At 38.6% G+C, this 18100-nt stretch overlaps 1 protein-coding gene across 9 annotated transcripts in view; it reads left to right on the top strand.

Annotated features, from left to right (window-relative positions):
* mbnl2 (muscleblind-like splicing regulator 2) overlaps window positions 1-17724 on the top strand; it is a 34746-nt gene extending 17022 nt beyond the window's left edge. For 2 of the 9 annotated variants that reach the window (XM_053681051.1, XM_053681050.1), the window contains 8 exons: window positions 4355-4519; window positions 5110-5319; window positions 6146-6382; window positions 7105-7158; window positions 7510-7663; window positions 7992-8027; window positions 9758-9925; window positions 13977-17724. In XM_053681051.1, coding sequence (XP_053537026.1) covers window positions 4355-4519; window positions 5110-5319; window positions 6146-6382; window positions 7105-7158; window positions 7510-7663; window positions 7992-8027; window positions 9758-9925; window positions 13977-14101 — 1149 coding nt within the window. In that variant the 3' untranslated portion in view covers window positions 14102-17724. Of the gene's footprint in view, window positions 1-4354; window positions 4520-5109; window positions 5320-6145; window positions 6383-7104; window positions 7159-7509; window positions 7664-7991; window positions 8028-9757; window positions 9926-11560; window positions 11650-13976 lie in introns of all 9 variants that reach the window. The other 7 variants (XM_053681052.1, XM_017470181.3, XM_053681053.1 and 4 more) reach the window with 7 other exon arrangements.
* The last annotated feature ends 376 nt before the right edge of the window (window positions 17725-18100 follow it).

The following is an 18100-nucleotide window of genomic DNA, read 5'->3' as shown; positions in this document are numbered from 1 at the left end:
TCAGTGTGTGTGTGTGTGTATATATACATATATATATATATATATATATATATATATATATATATATATATATATATATATATATACACACACACACAGTGTCTCACAAAAGTGAGTACACCCCTCACATTTTTGTAAATATTTGATTATAACTTTTCATGTGACAACACTGAAGAAATGACACTTTGCTACAATATAGTGAGTGTACAGCTTGTGTAACAGTGTAAATTTGCTGTCCCCTAAAAATAACTCAACACACAGCCATTCATGTCTAAACCGCTGGCAACAAAAGTGAGTACACTCCTAAGTGAAAATGCCTAAATTGGGCCCAATTAGCCATTTTCCCTCCCCGGTGTCATGTGACTTGTTAGTGTTACAAGGTCTCAGGTGTAAATGGGGAGCAGGTGTGTTAAATTTGGTGTCATCGCTCTCACACTCCCTCATGCTGGTCACTGGAAGTTCAACATGGCACTTCATGGCAAAGAACTCTCTGAGGGTCTGAAAAAAAGAATTGTTGCTGTACATAAAGATGGCCTAGGCTATAAGAAGATTGCCAAAGCCCTGATACTGAGCTGCAGCACGGTGGCCAAAACCATACAGCGGTTTAACAGGACAGGTTCTACTCAGAACAGACCTCGCCATGGTCGACCAAAGAAGTTGAGTGTACGTGCTCAGCGTCATATCCAGAGTTTGTCTTTGGGTAATAGATGTATGAGTGTTGCCAGCATTGCTGCAGAGGTTGAAGGGGTGGGGGGTCAGCCTGTCAGTGCTCAGACCATACGCCACACACTGCATCAAATTGGTCTGCATGGCTGTCGTCCCCGAAGGAAGCCTCTCTAAAGATGATGCACAAGAAAGCCCGCAAACAGTTTGCTGAAGACAAGCAGACTAAGGACATGGATACTGGAGCCATGTCCTGTGGTCTGATGAGACAAACATAAACTTATTTGGTTCAGATGGTGTCAAGCGTGTTTGGCGGCAACCAGGTGAGGAGTACAAAGACAAGTGTGTCTTGCCTACAGTCAAGCATGGTGGTGGGAGTGTCATGGTCTGGGGCTGCATGAGTGCTGCCGGCACTGGGGAGCTACAGTTCATTGAGGGAACCATGAATGCCAACATGTACTGTGACATACTGAAGCAGAGCATGATCAGTATGCAGTATTCCAGCATGATAACGACCCCAAACACACCTCCAAGACGACCACTGCCTTGCTAAAGAAGCTGAGGGTGAAGGTGATGGACTGGCCAAGCATGTCTCCAGACCTAAACCCTATTGAGCATCTGTGGGGCATCCTCAAACGGAAGGTGGAGGAGCACAAGATCTCTAACATCCACCAGCTCCGTGATGTCGTCATGTGTGATGTGGAGGAGTGGAAGAGGATTCCATTGGCAACCTGTGAAGCTCTGGTGAACTCCATGCCCAAGAGGGTTAAGGCAGTGCTGGAAAATAATGGTGGCCACACAAAATATTGACACTTTGAGCCCAATTTGGACATTTTCACTTAGGGGTGTACTCACTTTTGTTGCCATCGGTTTAGACATTGAGTTATTTTGAGGGGACAGCAAATTTACACTGTTACACAAGGTGTACACTCACTACTTTACATTGTAGCAAAGTGTCATTTCTTCAGTGTTGTCACATTAAGAGTTATAATCAAATATTTACAAAAATGTGAGGGGTGTACTCACTTTTGTGAGATACTGTATGCATGTATACACACACACACACACACACACACAAACACACATATATATATATATATATATATATATATATATATATATATATATATATATATATATATATATATATATATATACGGAAGGAGTAAAAACAGTATAGAAAGTAAAAACTGTGTTGTCTGAGATTTGTCACACACTGAACTGAAGATCAACATACCAGACTGTTGTTGTAGCAGTGTAAGAACTGAAGACTTATGTCATCATCTCAACCATAAATAGACTGATGTGTGAAATAGCGTTGTGCCTATAGAAAGTACTGTGTAAACTACTGTATTTTCTGTAGTATAAACAGACCCAGATACCTTGTTTAACCCGGAGCGTTCTATTGTGTTCCAGAGTTGTCCTGCTGATGAGCACTGAATTTTTATTGTTTGGCCTGTTTCAGTGTGATTGTGCTGCTTCAGCAGTCAGTACTGTTACTGTAGTCTAAGAGTATTCTTTACAAACACATTTTAATTAGAGCCACTCCTGTGCATAAAAATCACCACCCATGCTCTCTTGTTGTTCTTTGTACAATTCCCATACTTGCTTTCCAAGAACCAGAAATTCCAGTTTTGCCTCCATTGTGCTTTTCTGCAGATGATTCATTACATTGATTACTCCACCGTAAAAGGATTAGGGCTGCAACTTATGAGTATTATGATAATCGATTAATCTGTCAATTATTTCTTCGGTTGATCGATTAGTTGGATTAAAAGGCCGATTTTCCTTTTCTGTATTTTTTTCTGGGAAAAAACATTATTTCACATTCTGCCCAATGTTGTCCTTCAAACTGGAAATACTGGCGTGAATTTCTAACGTTTACAGATAAGGATATGAACGTAAAAATGTCATTTCTGCGCTGAAGAAAACATGTCTGGAACACATTAAACAGCACACGCATCTGTCACAGCTTCTGACATGACAAGTCACGTTAATACACTTAAAAGTTTTAACATTTTATTATCAAATAGACTCCTGTAATTATGGGGACTGTTAATAATTTTAACGGCACTGACAGTGGATGGATGGATGGATAGACAGCCATTCACATTTGTTTCATGTCTGTCAGTTTACCTATCTTTGCAACATATTTTTAAAATGAAGGGAGTCCTACTGCTTTCCATGCCCTGAACATAATTTGCCTGCCTGTAATTACTAATTAAATCCAATTTATTAAGTGTTTGTCACCAGCAGATACACTCTCTGGATCTTTCAAGATAGACAGTCTTGAGCGAAAGAAATTTTAAATACCAGAGAATTCACAAATATACTTATGAATTGTCACAATCCAAAATCCCTGGGGATTGGCAGTATTAGCACATGGCCATGGACTGATAAATGGCTTGCTGCCAAAAATGACTACTTTCTCCAGTGTTGTTTAGCAAGTTTTGTTTGGGGGATGAACACACTGCCAATACTGTTGTGCGATGTGGGCGATTTAGTTAGTCAAGCTGAAGTTATCTGATGTGGAGATAATGGAAATGTGAGCTACAGATTACATGGACTCAAAGCAACTATAGATAGTATTTTTCATTTCTCAGGGTCCAGTAGTATTTATGGACACAAACTCATAGTTTGCAATACAGATTGACCTAGCTGAGTGTTTGAAAAGAAATATGCTGCTCCAAAAAACAGTGCTAACTAACATATTAGCTGAGTCAACACACACACACACACACACACAATGTGTAGTTTAGTAAGCTCAGTTTAAATTTGCACATGAACCAGTTGTCTGGTGATGTGCTTGACAGTGAAAGGGAAAGCTAGTGTTCATATTTCTTGAGGTTGAGGAAAAACATGTTGAGATTCTCATTATTCGGAATAATTCTCTTTTGCTGCTTTCCTACATGATTAAGTGATTATTGCTGCAGATCCATCTCACAGTTGCCGAGCTTATCTGTTCGGTACCCGACTTCTGATTGCTTACTGGAGGTGGACCCTTTCCAAAGAGCATAGGATATGAGTTTACAAATACACACGTTTCAGCCCCTCCTTTCATGTTCTCTGTGTAGTCCAATTCAAAGCTGCTGACTGTTGCCACAGCATATCAATGTCCATGTCTCTGCTACCAGTTTATGAACTATATTTAGTTTTGACCTCTTCTCTGTATTGTGTATATTTTCTATCTAGTCACTAAAGCCTCAGTACAAAGATATGCCCTTGATTTTATTCAATGGCGGTATATTTGGATCAAACTCATTTTTATGAAATCTTCATTTGTTCTACATACTGTGAAATATTTGCAGTGTTTGAGAATATGTTCAGATATATTGCCATTTTTCTCTTGAGACCAGCTGTCATGTTGGTAAACAGATGCATGTATAGTAGCATTGACTCATGTTTATATATATATATATATATATATATATATATAAGTGGGGAGTTAGTTTACCCTTGTTGTAACTGATATTGCCCCAACTGTTACTAACTATTAATAATGCTTGCATCTCCATTCTGCTATGTTTGTCAGTCCAAATCAATGTAAATTCTGTTAAATTAATTTGTTGAACTTGCTGACTCTAGATGGACGTTTTACAAATTCTGTCACATTTCAACAGGTGGACTTGTTTAACCTCAACCTGAGAACGTACCATACACTTTTAAACTGATTTCATGGCTTGCATTACAGGGTCGGTGTTCAAGGGATAACTGTAAATACCTACACCCTCCATCTCACCTGAAGAGTCAGCTGGAGATCAATGGAAGGAACAACCTGATCCAGCAGAAGACGGCTGCAGCCATGCTGGCCCAGCAGATGCAGTTCATGCTGCCAGGATCCAGCCTGCCTGCTGTGGTACGTCTCACCCCTATCACTCGTTTCATATTGGAAGCCTCCCAGTGTCTGGGACTTTTTAAGCTGTGTGTGTGTGTCACATGAATAAATAAAATTTGGCCGATTGCATTGGACATGTTTCACAAAACGTCTTGTTATCACATCCACAAAGGGTACTTTATTTATATTAATATCATGATCAGTGTAAGCTACATGAAAATATAGTACTGTATATGCTATGTACTCTGTTGTTCCAAATTAATCACTTGAGCATCTTTGTTTGGCACAATTACTGAGGCATCTTGGCTTGCCTCCCCACAGTCAGTCTGTCAGAGATCGTAAAAGAAGCAGCCATCTTGCACATTGGGATTGTAAGCTTGCCAGGCTCTAGGTGAAGCGCAGAATCCTGGGGAGTGAGTTTAGCTCAGCTTGAGCCCTGGAGTTCTTTGGCAGTCTATTGCTGTTCAGCTTGGATGGAGGTGCCATTTGGATCTTTAGGCCTTTGCATATTAATCTTGTGGGAAAAAATGCGTGTAGTATTTTCTCCACATCACATATTTCAACAGGTAGCACTAAAATCAGTTTTGGGCACTATGTTTTTGCTTTTACAGTCTTCCTTTCCTGTTGGTCAGAGTCTGGGGCCAGGACCTGGGATCAGCTACTCCCCCTACCTCTCTCCTGTCACTCATGGGATGGGGCTGGTTGCCACGGAGATGCTCCCGAGCAACTCTGTGATTGTCCCTGGCAGCCCTGCGTTAGCAGTGCAGAGCTCAAACTCCTCTTCCTCATCCCAGAAAACACTGCGCTCTGACAAACTGGAGGTACAGAAACCATTTACACAATTACAGTTAATGGTTTCACTCGCTCTCTGTTGTATGCAGACAGTATTCTACGGTACACTAAAAACACACTAGCACTCACACAGAGGCACACATACAGTTGCAATCACAATTATTCAACCCCCATTGCAAATTATGTTTATTGTCAAAATTTAGACTTTCAGCTGTTTGCGATGAACAAATCAAACAAAGGCAATTGAAATAGTTCAACACAATGAATGCTTCAAGTGGTTTCCCCAAATTCAAATGAAAATGCAGCTTATAATAACTTCTCTGTAAAAGAGCTGCAGTCTTGCTGCAGGTCTTTTGCATTCACTCAAGGGTTTTCCACAACCTGCCTTCTCAGAAATCTGGTTGCAGCCATTGATAGCTTCCTTTTTTATGCACCTAGCCAGTTCAGGTATTTCATGTGTTCCATCTCAAGCACTCCTGGTGCAACTAATGAAGCCCTTGATTAGTTGCATCAGGTTTGCTTGAGAGAACACTTGTTTTGCATATCTGTCCTGTTCTGAGGGATTCTATTCAGGGGGTTGAATAATTTTGAAACTGGAGAAGTCATTATAAGTTGCATTTTCAGTTGAATTTGGGGAAACCACTTGAAGCATCCTTTGTGTTTAACTATTTCAATTGCCTTTGTTTGATTTGTTCATTGCAAAATAGCTGAAAGTCTGTAAATTTTGACAATAAACCTGATTTGCAATGGGGGTTGAATAATTTTGATTGCAACTGTATATCTAGGCTTCAGTCCTTACATTGCATCGGATCTGAGAGTTGCTATTTTTGTTGTTGGCTGATGCTGTATGTGTAGGTGTGTAGAGAGTTTCAGCGGGGGAACTGCTCCCGAGGAGAGACAGACTGTCGGTTTGCCCACCCTAGCGACAGCCCCATGATTGACAGCACTGATAACACAGTGACAGTCTGCATGGACTATGTGAAGAGCCGCTGCTCCAGAGAGAAGTGCAAATACTTTCACCCTCCTGCTCATTTGCAGGCACGCCTCAAAAGCTCTCAGAGCACCCAGAGCACTGCCGCAACTGCTGCTATGGTAAGGCTCAGTGAACACACATGCTTGCATCCTATATTACATCCTATACATTGGACTCAGAACCTCTCATTACTGTTTTTGTTCTGACTTTGTGCACACCCACAGATATAAACATATATTGAAATGCAAAGATTCAAAACCAGTACACTGCAACTATTGATTATCTAGTGAGCATACAATCACCCCCTCAAACATACTGCCTCAAACCCACACAGACACACACAAACCCAGACTGCTTCTTTTTTGCAGACAAATGCATTGAATGGTAATTGTCATCAGACAGGATCACCGATCATGCTTCATTCGTTTATCTTTACAATTCCAGTAGCTCTAGATTTAAATCATGGAAGGTATTGTGTGCGAAAAGGAAATTAACATCCTGATTTTTCATCAAGTTATTGTGGTTTTGTTGAGCAACTAATGAAGCATCATGCAATTTCGTGCTGTAGTAGTGTTTTCTGCAGCTTCTTTTTAATAGAACTATTCATAGGACTTAACGAAGATAACACTGATTAAACTTGTTTTGTTTGTGTGCATGCATATTGTTTATGTAGTAAACAGCATTCTGGTTATTTCATTTTTTTTTTTTTTGTGCTTTTTTTTCCTCTCACCTCTCCACAATGCAATGCTGTTCCCATGATGCACCTGTGCTTGCTGTTTGTTAATACGCTTGACTCCCATTGGCCCACTGCCATCATGTGTTGGCTGCGTGCTGTGTGCAGACTCAGTCAAGTGCCAAAGTGCTGAAGCGACCCCTCGAGGCAACTGTTGACATGGTACTTCACCTTTCACCTCTGGCTTCGCATGGTCTTAAAATCACTGTTGTTGTACTGTGGCTATTTTCAGATTTGATTTTGCTTCCTTGTTTAAAATTCTCGAATTGCTCATCCTGTTTGTGTGGACATCCTGTGCTCTATGCTAAAAATTTACCCTCAAATCCTCATGTCTTTAGAGGTTATGATTTAATTTAGCATGATTTGATGTTAGTCCTCAGTGTAGATAGGTTAGATGTTTATTGGATGATTTCATACACTCATTTCCTTACCCTGTCTTGCTCTCTTGCTTCCTCTCTATCTCTCTATCTCTCTCTCTCTCTCTCTCTCTCTCTCTCTCTCTCTCTCTCTCAGGCTTTTCATCACAGCATGTTGCAGCCACTGGCTAAGCGAGTGGCTCTAGAGAAGAGTGCAGGGCATGGTGGTCTATTAAACCCTAGTGTTCTTCACTACCAGCAAGCTCTCGCCAACACACCTCTGCAGCCTTCTACTGCACTGTTCCCTACAGGTATACACAAATCTGAATGTACACATACAAATACACCTACACATACATACAGTCGGGTTTCTTTCGCGTGTTGGCCACAGTATCATCCATTAGACTGGGCACACCAGATGTCAGCTACTGCTCACATTTGTAAATCTTCTTACTTTAGTCTGGCCTAAATGATTTCTTTACTCTGTGCCTGTGTGTGGGCTTTCTCGTCTCTCATTACCAAGACCTATTATTGTTATGTCTGTGCAGTGAGCTTTGCCTTCTGTGAAGTAGATGCATGTAAAACAATCTATAACTGGGTGCTTACATTAACTCTGTCTCCTCTCTACTGCTGCTGCAGGCTCAGTCTTGTGCATGTCTCCCGGACCTGGCATCGGTATGTTTTTCTCTGCTGGTTCTCTATGACCTTTTCCAATGATCTCTATTTCTTCTGCTCTCACTCTCTATTTTGATCAAATGAGTATGACTATGTTCTCAGCTGGACTATGTATCAAAATTCTCTTTACACTTGGCAATATAACAATATAGTACAGTATGACATTACTGTAAGACATTACTACTATATGTATTTCTGTATGATATTAATAGTTATTACTATTGTTATAATGCAAAAAGAAAAAAAAAGAAAATATAGAATAATTTTTCAGCTTGGAACTATCTTATGTCCATCACCAGAGCATTGCACTCATGTTCTTCTGCATGCTCGGCATGTCATGGCTGGGGTATCTAGCTTGAAACACACAAAATACAATGTTAATAATATAATTTGCAATGTATCCCAATAATCGTCCCAAAACATAGCATATTGGCTATATTTCAGGCTGGATAGATCATATTCAGTGGTAGAGCATGTTTGTCAGAATCTGAGTTTATATGTTTAATGAATAGCAGTGATTTGCAATAGCAAATCAGTGCTTTGTTGATTCTGCACTTATTTAAAGTATTTACAGTAAAGCACTCAATTTTCAAAGTAGTGGGCCTATAAGTTGAAGCTTACTAGCAAAAAAAAGGCATAATATCAATAACAAAGAAAATAAAAACTTTTATTATCTTAAGTGTTCATGCTGAACATTTTGTTCCTAATTTGCATCTGTGGTAAAGTGCCATTCTCGCTCAGTGAATCAGTTTAGAATCATTTAGAAAAAAAATGCAAATCTCAGACGGTTCAGTAGCTCCACCCCTTTTGCTATGCACAGCAAGCTGCAACCGCTAAGTGCATTTCTCAGACATTCTAGTACATCATCCAGAAATTAGCACTCTTGCTGCATTTCCCAGTGTGAACACACTGCTTGCACTAAGATGTGTCAAAGTACAAGATTTGACCCTTTTAAATCATGAGATTGAACTCACATTGATTTTTCAAATGAAGCCACAACGCTGCAATGCAAACGAGCATTGATCTGGTGCTTCCAAACAGTTCCGTTGACATTTATATTTAAGCACGTGTGCAAACTGTAATTTTATAGCAAAACATTTCAGTTACATCAAACACTACCACTGTAACCAGACTGAGACGTGAAAGTGTTTATCAATAATTTCTAGTCATATGCCAAAATCAAACATATCAAAATATAATGATATACTGCATGAGCTGAGAGATTATCCAGTCACAGTTTTAAACGTTTATGACTTCATGTCCTTATGCTAAGCTGAGCAAAATAACTGTCTTATTACTTAAATGTTATGATAGAGAAAGCAATCTGTCATTGGTCTGTTGCATGTTTGCCTCCATGACACTCACATTTTATCTGAATATTGCTGTTGACAGAAGTAGTGTTACCTTATTTGTGTCTTTACAGTCACTTCACTCATAGTGGTGTAAATATATATACAGTGCCCTCCAGTAATATTGGCACCCTTGGTAAATATGAGCAAAGAAGGCTGTGAAAATTGTCTTTATTGTTTAACGTTTTGATCTTATGTTCAAAAATTCACAAAAATACTCTGCTCTCATGGATATCAAACAATTACAAACAAAACACAGGTTTATAAAAAAAAATGTTGAATATAGGTGTGCAACAATTATTGGCACCCTTTTAGACAATACTTTGTGCTAACTCCCTTTGCCAAGATAACTCTGAGTCTTCTCCTATAATGCCTGATGAGGTTGGAGAATACATGGCAAGGGATTGGAGACCATTCCTCCATACAGAATCTCTCCAGATCCTTTCGAGGTCCATGCTGGTGGACTCTCCTCTTCAGGTCACCCCACAGGTTTTCTATGGGTTTCAAGACAGGGGACTGGGATGGCCATGGCAGGACCTTCATGTTGTGGTCAGTAAACCATTTTTGTGTTGATTTTGATGTATGTTTTGGATCATTTTCCTGCTGGAAGATCCAACCACGGCCCATTTTAAGCTTTCTGGCAGAGGCAGTCAGGTTTTCATTTAATATCTGTTGATATTTGATAGAGTACATGATGCCATGTATCCTAACAAAATGTCCAGGTACTCTGGCAGAAAAAAGCCCCAAAACATTAAAGAGCCACCACCATATTTAACCATATTTGGGCAAGAGGTACTTTTCCATATGGCTACCTCTCTGTATGCACCAAAAGCACCTCTGGCAGTTAGTGCCAAAAAACTCTATTTTGGTTTCATCTGACCAAAGAACCTGATCCCATTTGAAGTTCCAGTAGTGTCTGGCAAACTGAAGACGCTTGAGTTTGTTTTTGGATGAGAGTATAGGCTTTTTTTCTTGAAACCCTTCCAAACAACATGTGGTGATATAGGTGACTTCGGATTGTAGTTTTGGAGACTTTCTGACCCCAAGACACAACTAACTTCTGGAATTCTCCAGCTGTGATCCTTGGAGATTTTTTGGCCACTCGAACTATCCTCTTCACAGTGCGTTGAGAGAATATAGACACACGTCTTCTTCCAGGTTGATTCATAACATTTCCAGTTGACTGGAACTTCTTAATTATTGCCCTGATGGTGGAATTTTTTCTAATAGCCACTTCCCATTTTGTGAAATCAACAACCTTTTGCTGCACATCTCAGCTATATTCCTTGGTCTTACCCACTGTTATAAATGACTAAGGGAATTTGGCCAATGTGTTACCTCATATTTATACCCCTGTGAAGTCATGGTTGAACAATTTCCTGTTCCTAGTCACCCAGGTGTGCTAAAAAAATTTTTTTTAAATATCAATGGGACTATACTTCAAATATATTTTTCTCATATGAATTCATAGGGGTGCCAATAATTGTGGCACACATTTAACAAAGATATATTTTTGTTTGATAAACCTGTGTTGTGTTTGCAATTGTTTGCTATCCATCACAGCCTTATTTGCTCATATTTACGAAGGGTGCCAATATTAGTGGAGGACAGAGCTAAATAATTACAGAACAGTCACTGTTAGTGGTGGCTCTATGAAAAGAAAATAATCTGTATTTTGGCTTGTACATGGGGTCTGTGGTTGCTTATTAAAATCAGGTTCAGTTTACAGTTCTTATTGTGTGCTTGCATTTGGTTACATGTATGCTTGTGCTTTTATGTGTCTGTTTCTGTTCTGACCTTGTGCCGTTCTTCATAGTGATTGTGCTTTTACACTGTTTTGTCATTGTGAATTTCAATTTAATTCCCAAGCATAAACATTAGTCTTATTAATTATCCTCTGTTGATTTTCTATGTTTCGCACCAGCATAGTGCCTTCATGAATTGTAACTAACTGAAATAATAAGCCATCAATTATATCTGATCGACAAATTGACTCATTTTCTCCCTTTCTTTTTGCTTTGCTCGTTGTCTGCATGCCATCTGCTGGTCTGATTTTATAGTAGTGGCTTTACCTTTTTATCAGATACAAACACACGCATATACAGATATATATCCCACACAATTACCGTAGTAACGCTGCTCCTCCTTGTTCATTGCTTTCATGGTTCCCTTCCTGAAAAAAAGTTCCCATGATGCTCAGTGCCCCGCCTGCTACCGCCTCCGCTCCTGCTGCAAGCCCCTACGCTGCTGCCGCCGCGGCAACCGCCAATCAGGTTTGCTCCTTTACAAGCTCTCTCTCACTGTTCCCACCCTCTTAGTTCAGGAACAGAATACCCTCTTTTACAGGAATACTTCCTTTTACACAGATCAGACATCTCTGTTAGCCCTCTCTTAGCTTAAATGCATTTAAACATAAGCTATCAAGAAATATTTCCTGATAGCTTATTGGCTGCTTTTCTAACACAGGTTGCATTCTGCAAACGGTCAATAGAGCTAATTACCTTATTGTAAGAAAGACGTGCATGTATGTGGTTAGAGTATCAGGTGAGCAGTGTGACCTTGTTTTCTGAGCTTTGTTGGTTTGGCTCTTGCTGGCGCTATATTGCTGTTAGTAGTCTGGATCCATAATCTGCTCCTGTCACCTCAACCACTCACAACAGCTGTTTGGAGCTCCCCCAACATGCAGTGTGTAGTTCCGTTTTTGCTGCTTCATTGCCATCATTGTTTTGCATGTGTTTGCCTTTATTAAAGCTGCCCTTGTCATTGGCACACAGAACACAGGTTCTCTTTTTGCAGAACAAGAGAATACAACCAAAGCAATCAAACTGACAATTTGTCATTAATGAAAGCACACTGAATAATGCTATCTGCCCTTGAATTCAGTTTTACAGCGTGATCTAGCAAATTCATAATCCATGTATTACTGCCCTCTGCTGGTCATTTCACAGGCTCAGCACATACAGTAAGCTTTAAAAACCTAGAAGGGAGATTATTGGTAACTGTGTGACAGTTCTTCAGTCACTTCATTTGATTTCATAGTGACAACCACACTTACCCATATCTTTTTTCTCTCATAAAAAGGCGCGGCCATCTGAGGCCACCCATTTACCTTTAGTCAGTTAACAGACAGAACATTTTACTAGACCTGCCTAATTAACTTACTTAGAAGAAAGGTGAATACAAGCTGTGTTTATATTAAGATCAGTTTTAACAGCTTTTAATGTAATTTGGTTTAAGTATGATTTCTTATTTATTACCCACAATGCCATATATGTGAAGTGGCTTCACTAGGTTTTTACGGGATCACTATTCTCCAGTGGTTATACACTTCGCTCATTTCAGTCAGTAACTTTATTAAGGACTAACACAGTGGAATTTTATTTTTAAATTACAGATTGCTTCAAAGCAGTGTTTAATCCCCCAGTAAGCAAGCCAGAGGCAATAGTGGTACGCAAACTTTGTAGGATGGCGGTACAAGGAGTAAGAAAACATCGGAGGAACCAAGAATTAAGGCAGTTGCAGGAGTCAGAGGTGGAGGTGTTATGCCGTTTGACTTTTTTGAATGTATAGGACTTCACATGGATGATGAATTTGTTGACCAGTGGACGAGCATAAAAGTCGATCGATTTTACCATTACTGTTAACTAAGTTTGGCGGTATCTGCCGATAACTGATCAGTCGACCGATAGTTTTTCAAATTGATACTGAATGAAAACAACACTCAAAGTAAAATACTGCTGAACTTTATTACAAAAATAAACAGTACTGACTGTACCAGGAAAATGTACTGTACTTTTTTAATGAAATAACTAGTAATATAAACTATTAAAAATATTAAAGTAAATAAAATATATACCTCCAAACTGAAAAAAAGTAATACTCGAAACAACAAATAAAAATGGAGACATACAAAATTAATTTAAAAAACACTTCAAATAGCACAACAAAATTTGTCAGTGATAGTTTTTATTTCGCCTCGGGAGGCCACTCTCGTACTGTATAATGACAGCGGACCATCTCAGCCGCTCCCGCAGCGGACGCAACTGGGGGAAAACTGTGTGGATTTTTGCCGATAACGGATATTATTGGCTATCAGTTATCGTGCCGATTAACATGCAAAACCAATCAATTGGTCACCCTTTAAATGGCAACCAACTGATCGGTTTTGTATGTTAATGCTGCGGCAAAACAAATCTTCTTTTACACATAAAAAAGTTGACATTCGAATCATGGTGACCCCTAAAGCACTCATTATCAGGCACAAATTACATTTCAGATCATGAATTCCATGTGTAAATTTGCATTGATTAAACAACTTCCTTTACACAGGCTCTACTTTAATTTCCCACAACGCGGTTCATTTTTGGAGCAACTTGCAGTGATAGAAACATTGTTTTTAGCACCTTTACTGCTCACATGACAGGTTATATTATGTAATTATTAGAGCTCCCATTAGTTGTAGTTATTCAAAATCTTGAAGCTTTCAAGAATTCTTCAGTTCCTAGCATTGTTCAGCTGTTTTTCCCCACTTGTAATTTCTGTTTTCTAATGGTTTTTTAAAACAATATTTTAACATGTCTTTTTGTTCTTTCTACAACAGATCATTTTGAAATAGAGCGCAGGAGAGGGACAGAGTGCCAGCGCAACACACACACACTTCTTAAACAGCGAGTGTGTGGATATAACATCCTCAACTCCACAGAATTACTGCTACATGCATGCTAATACACACACACACACACACACACACAGAAAACATTTTCCCTACAGTTATGCTCAATAAATACATTGTACAGACATATATACAATATATACGCAACAAGAAACTAATCAATAATATATGTTTCTAAACTAGTTTCACTGAAACAAAACATACTCTTTTTGCTTGTTTAAGTACATTATATAATTATACAGCTATACACAGTATCATCACCAGTGTTGAGTAGGAAGTCATTCAACACTTGTTTTTACTGTGTGACTCTATTTGCACTTTTTTTTTTTCAAGAAAAAGGGCAACATCTTGAGAAAGACTATTAGAAGCCTAGTTTGAGGATTTACACAATTATCTCCAAGCTGAGTCCAGAGATACTGATTTATGAGAGTTTATCTGCCTGCACCGGCATCAGAAAGGACTGTATAACCCAGTGCCGAAGCACGTCAAAGCCATGCAGGAGGATGGCAGGCAGCACGTCAAAACCCTGTAGAAGAATGTCAAACGGCATGTGAAAGCTATGCAGGAGAAGGACAGAGTGAGTTCACCTCTCAGCTCCACACTTAATGCTTTGCCTGAGCACCGCTGCAAAACAGCAGGCTGGATAAAGAGAACTCTGTTAGCCAAATTATTGATAGAGAAAAAAACAAACAAAAAGATTTTCATCTTTAACAGTGGCCAAACAGAATAGTGACACACTAACCCTTTAAAACTTGATGTGAATCTGAACTTTATTACTTTACTACAGCTGTTCTTTTATAATTTCTTTAGCTGAAAATTTAGCATTAAAGTTTCGCCACAGTACAGGTTATTCTCTTATTCTCTTGATACTGTGTCGTCGGAAGCGAGTGAAAAAGAGAGAAACAAAGAGATGATTGCGTGCACCTGTGTGATTTTATGTGTGTGTGTGTGTTTGTGCATAGTAACGGAGCATAGCATAAGTTACTACATCTGGGCTCTACAGCTAGGCTCAGCGTCTAGACGTCCCAGCAGTATGATCTGTGTGTTTAGTCGAGCCAAACTGGCCTGCGTTCATCCTGTTTTTGGTTTCTGTATTTATTCTGTTATGATTCTGTATAAGTGCCTAACAATGTTCTTTACAAACATAATGTGGATATAGATCTGAACTGTTCATGTTTCATTTTGTTGCTGCAATCTGTCATTCTCTCTCAAAAAAGGTTAAAAAAAAAAAAAACTGTTTAAAAGGTTGACCATGGAAGTCATGTACACTGTTGATTTTTTTTTTTTTTAAATCACTGATGAAAAGAATAACAGATTTCTTAGTACTAACAAAAAATTATGTCCTATATAAGAGGAGTCTGTGACTGCTGTGTGGGAAAGCCCTTTCTCTACTCTGCGTATAGAATTATCAAGCCCTTTTATTACAAGCTGAATCTGAGGTGGGAAAGCTGCAGATTATTGAATCTCAGACTTATAGCACCTGTAGAGAAACGGTCCTCCCAAAGTAGCACTTCTTCATTTAATCAGTATCTTTGGGTCAAAATCATAATTAAAATAGATGTTTTATTGGTCTTGAATCCCATAGGCCTGTGTAAGATTCTACTTACATTTATTTCATAGAGCAGTGACTGACAACAGTCTGACATGTAACTGACCTAATACTTAATAGCTCTATTATTCTAATCCACTTTAATTTAGCAGACAGTCAGTCATATAATTTTATATAATTTGTATGTGTGTTTATGTGTTTTTATGAGCGTTTTAATTCAGGGCGGAGATAAAATGCCATGTGAGAACCTAGACAATCTTTAGTTTAGATACGCAAAGGCACTGCTCAGACTTGTAGTCATTTAACTTCTCAGCATTGCCTGAGGATAATTTATGTTGTGATCTATAAGATATATGAGAACTATTATGTAATGTTACGGTATTGATTGTGGTTAATGGACCATTGTTCTGTTTTGTTTTGAGATGAATGTAATTTATTTGATGTAGGGCCTTGTTGTTCAGATGCTGTTTTAAAAGGCCAGCCTGGTGCCACCTTCCTCTCCTGCATCACCTGACTTGTGTAGGAAGAGAAATGCAGGGTGCTTGACTTTGGAAAGTTACAGTGTCCTCACTAAAAAGCATTAAGCTTTACGTCGTATTACACAGTTGTTTGTGAATCTAATGCTTTGAAATAATAGTCGTCGTTTGAGGTGTGTAACTACGGCAGAAGTCAGCTTCTGTGAAAGAGAAGCCTGGCAGTGTTTAATGCAGGTAGCCAGCTGAGAGAAGCACTCAACGCTGCATGACGCATCAGTGCAGGTCAGGCTGCAGAAGTGTTCATGTAATGTCAAATTAAAGTTAACACAGCATTTCATTTTATAGTTCAGTTTTGCGTGCTAATATTTTAGAACAGTACTAATTTGTTAATGTGACAGTTCAAAATTGCTATGAATGAAACTGTTTTTGTAAGTGATGTTGCTGTTATGTTTTTTCTTTTCTTTTTTTTTTTTTCAAGATGGTAGGTTCAAGTATATCTTCCCACTGCTGGAAGAATACTTAGTTTCAATGCCTTATTGTCATGGACCATACTATTTAATTGAAAAAAAAAAAAAATACTAGTCTTAAAATTTTTTCACTTATTCTAATAAATGTTTATACAGGTTTATTTCCATTGTCCAGGTGTAAATGCACATTCGTTGGAATTTTTATTTTAATTTTTTTTTCTTTTTTCTTTTCTTCTTTTTTTTTTAAACAACATAGTAGTGCTAATAAAGCAGTGTGTCATCACTCTGGAGCATGAGCACAATCCTGCTGTAACACTATGACTATAACAGATCAAACACCACTGACATTACAATAGAATTGTGGTTTTATTTCAGAGATAATCATAGAAATAGGAATGTTTACTGCTTTGTCCCTAAGGCTGATCTAGAGTTAGAGAGCCTCATGTTCTCTCTCCCATTACAGAAATTCTACTAAACACGTGAATGTGTCTCATCATCAGTGTGTATCAGTGCGTCTCCTGCTTTCTTCGTGTCAGTCTGGTGGATAAGAATTTCAGAATGTAATTTATCTCTTGACTGTTGTAGCACATTCTGGACAGGTTTATGACTCGAGGGCTACAGTGCACTCACTACCTTAGTCTGTTCACATGTGATCTTTGCCTTATCTTCTATGTGTTGCTCTGACCATTTTATGTCTCTTAATGTTGTTTGAAAGCTTTTGTAAAACAGAAGACCGTATTGGCTCTCCTACACCTAAATGTAAAATAACTAAATATTCAACAATCTGATGCTAAAGAAGGGTCTGTATAGTAAAACCTTTTTCTCCACACCTTGAGCGAACGTGTAGGTTTAGTGCCCAAAGATTGCTAATGCAAGCAGGATAAATACCTGGATATGTTGCTTCCTGATGTGGAGAACAGGCTTTCAAATAACAGATGTACTAAGCTGTACTATGTTTTCTGAGCACTACCTTGTTCCTAGGCTCTATTCAATACCAGATACAAGGAAGGATTCACACTGTCAAATTCCATGCAGATTAATTATGCCACACATTATAAGAATTTAAAGAGCTTTTTATATGTTTCTTTGTGTAATATTAAGTAGTTTATTGCTTCTTTTGGTTCTGTAAACATAAAGTTTGTAAAATATATTGTCACAAAGTGAATAAAATCCTTTAATGACCACCATGTGTTTTATATTTGTGAATATAACAGGGTGACGAAGCTTGATCGATTGTGCATGCGTTTCTAAAACACACAAATTCCAGGTGCACATATCACAATGGAGATTAGCATCGCCAGTCAATCATCTCATCAATGACATATTTTATAAATATAAAGACACCTGGTTTGAAGAGAACTACGCAGAATGGTAGCGAGAACCTTTTAACTACCTTTTTTTACATTAAGATTAGCTAAATAATGATATTCATTACTCTTATGTGAGGAGTCCAATGTAAAATAATTATTGGGTAACATACTGTCTGGGTTAATAGAACCACAGCTAAATATGTAACTAGTGTTCTGTTTCACTGCTCCTAACTGTCGGGGGCAGTGAGAA

This window comes from Ictalurus punctatus, chromosome 6 (assembly GCF_001660625.3).
Source record: "Ictalurus punctatus breed USDA103 chromosome 6, Coco_2.0, whole genome shotgun sequence".
Classification (NCBI taxonomy): Eukaryota; Metazoa; Chordata; class Actinopteri; order Siluriformes; family Ictaluridae; genus Ictalurus; species Ictalurus punctatus.
This window is presented reverse-complemented; position numbering and strand designations above follow the sequence as displayed.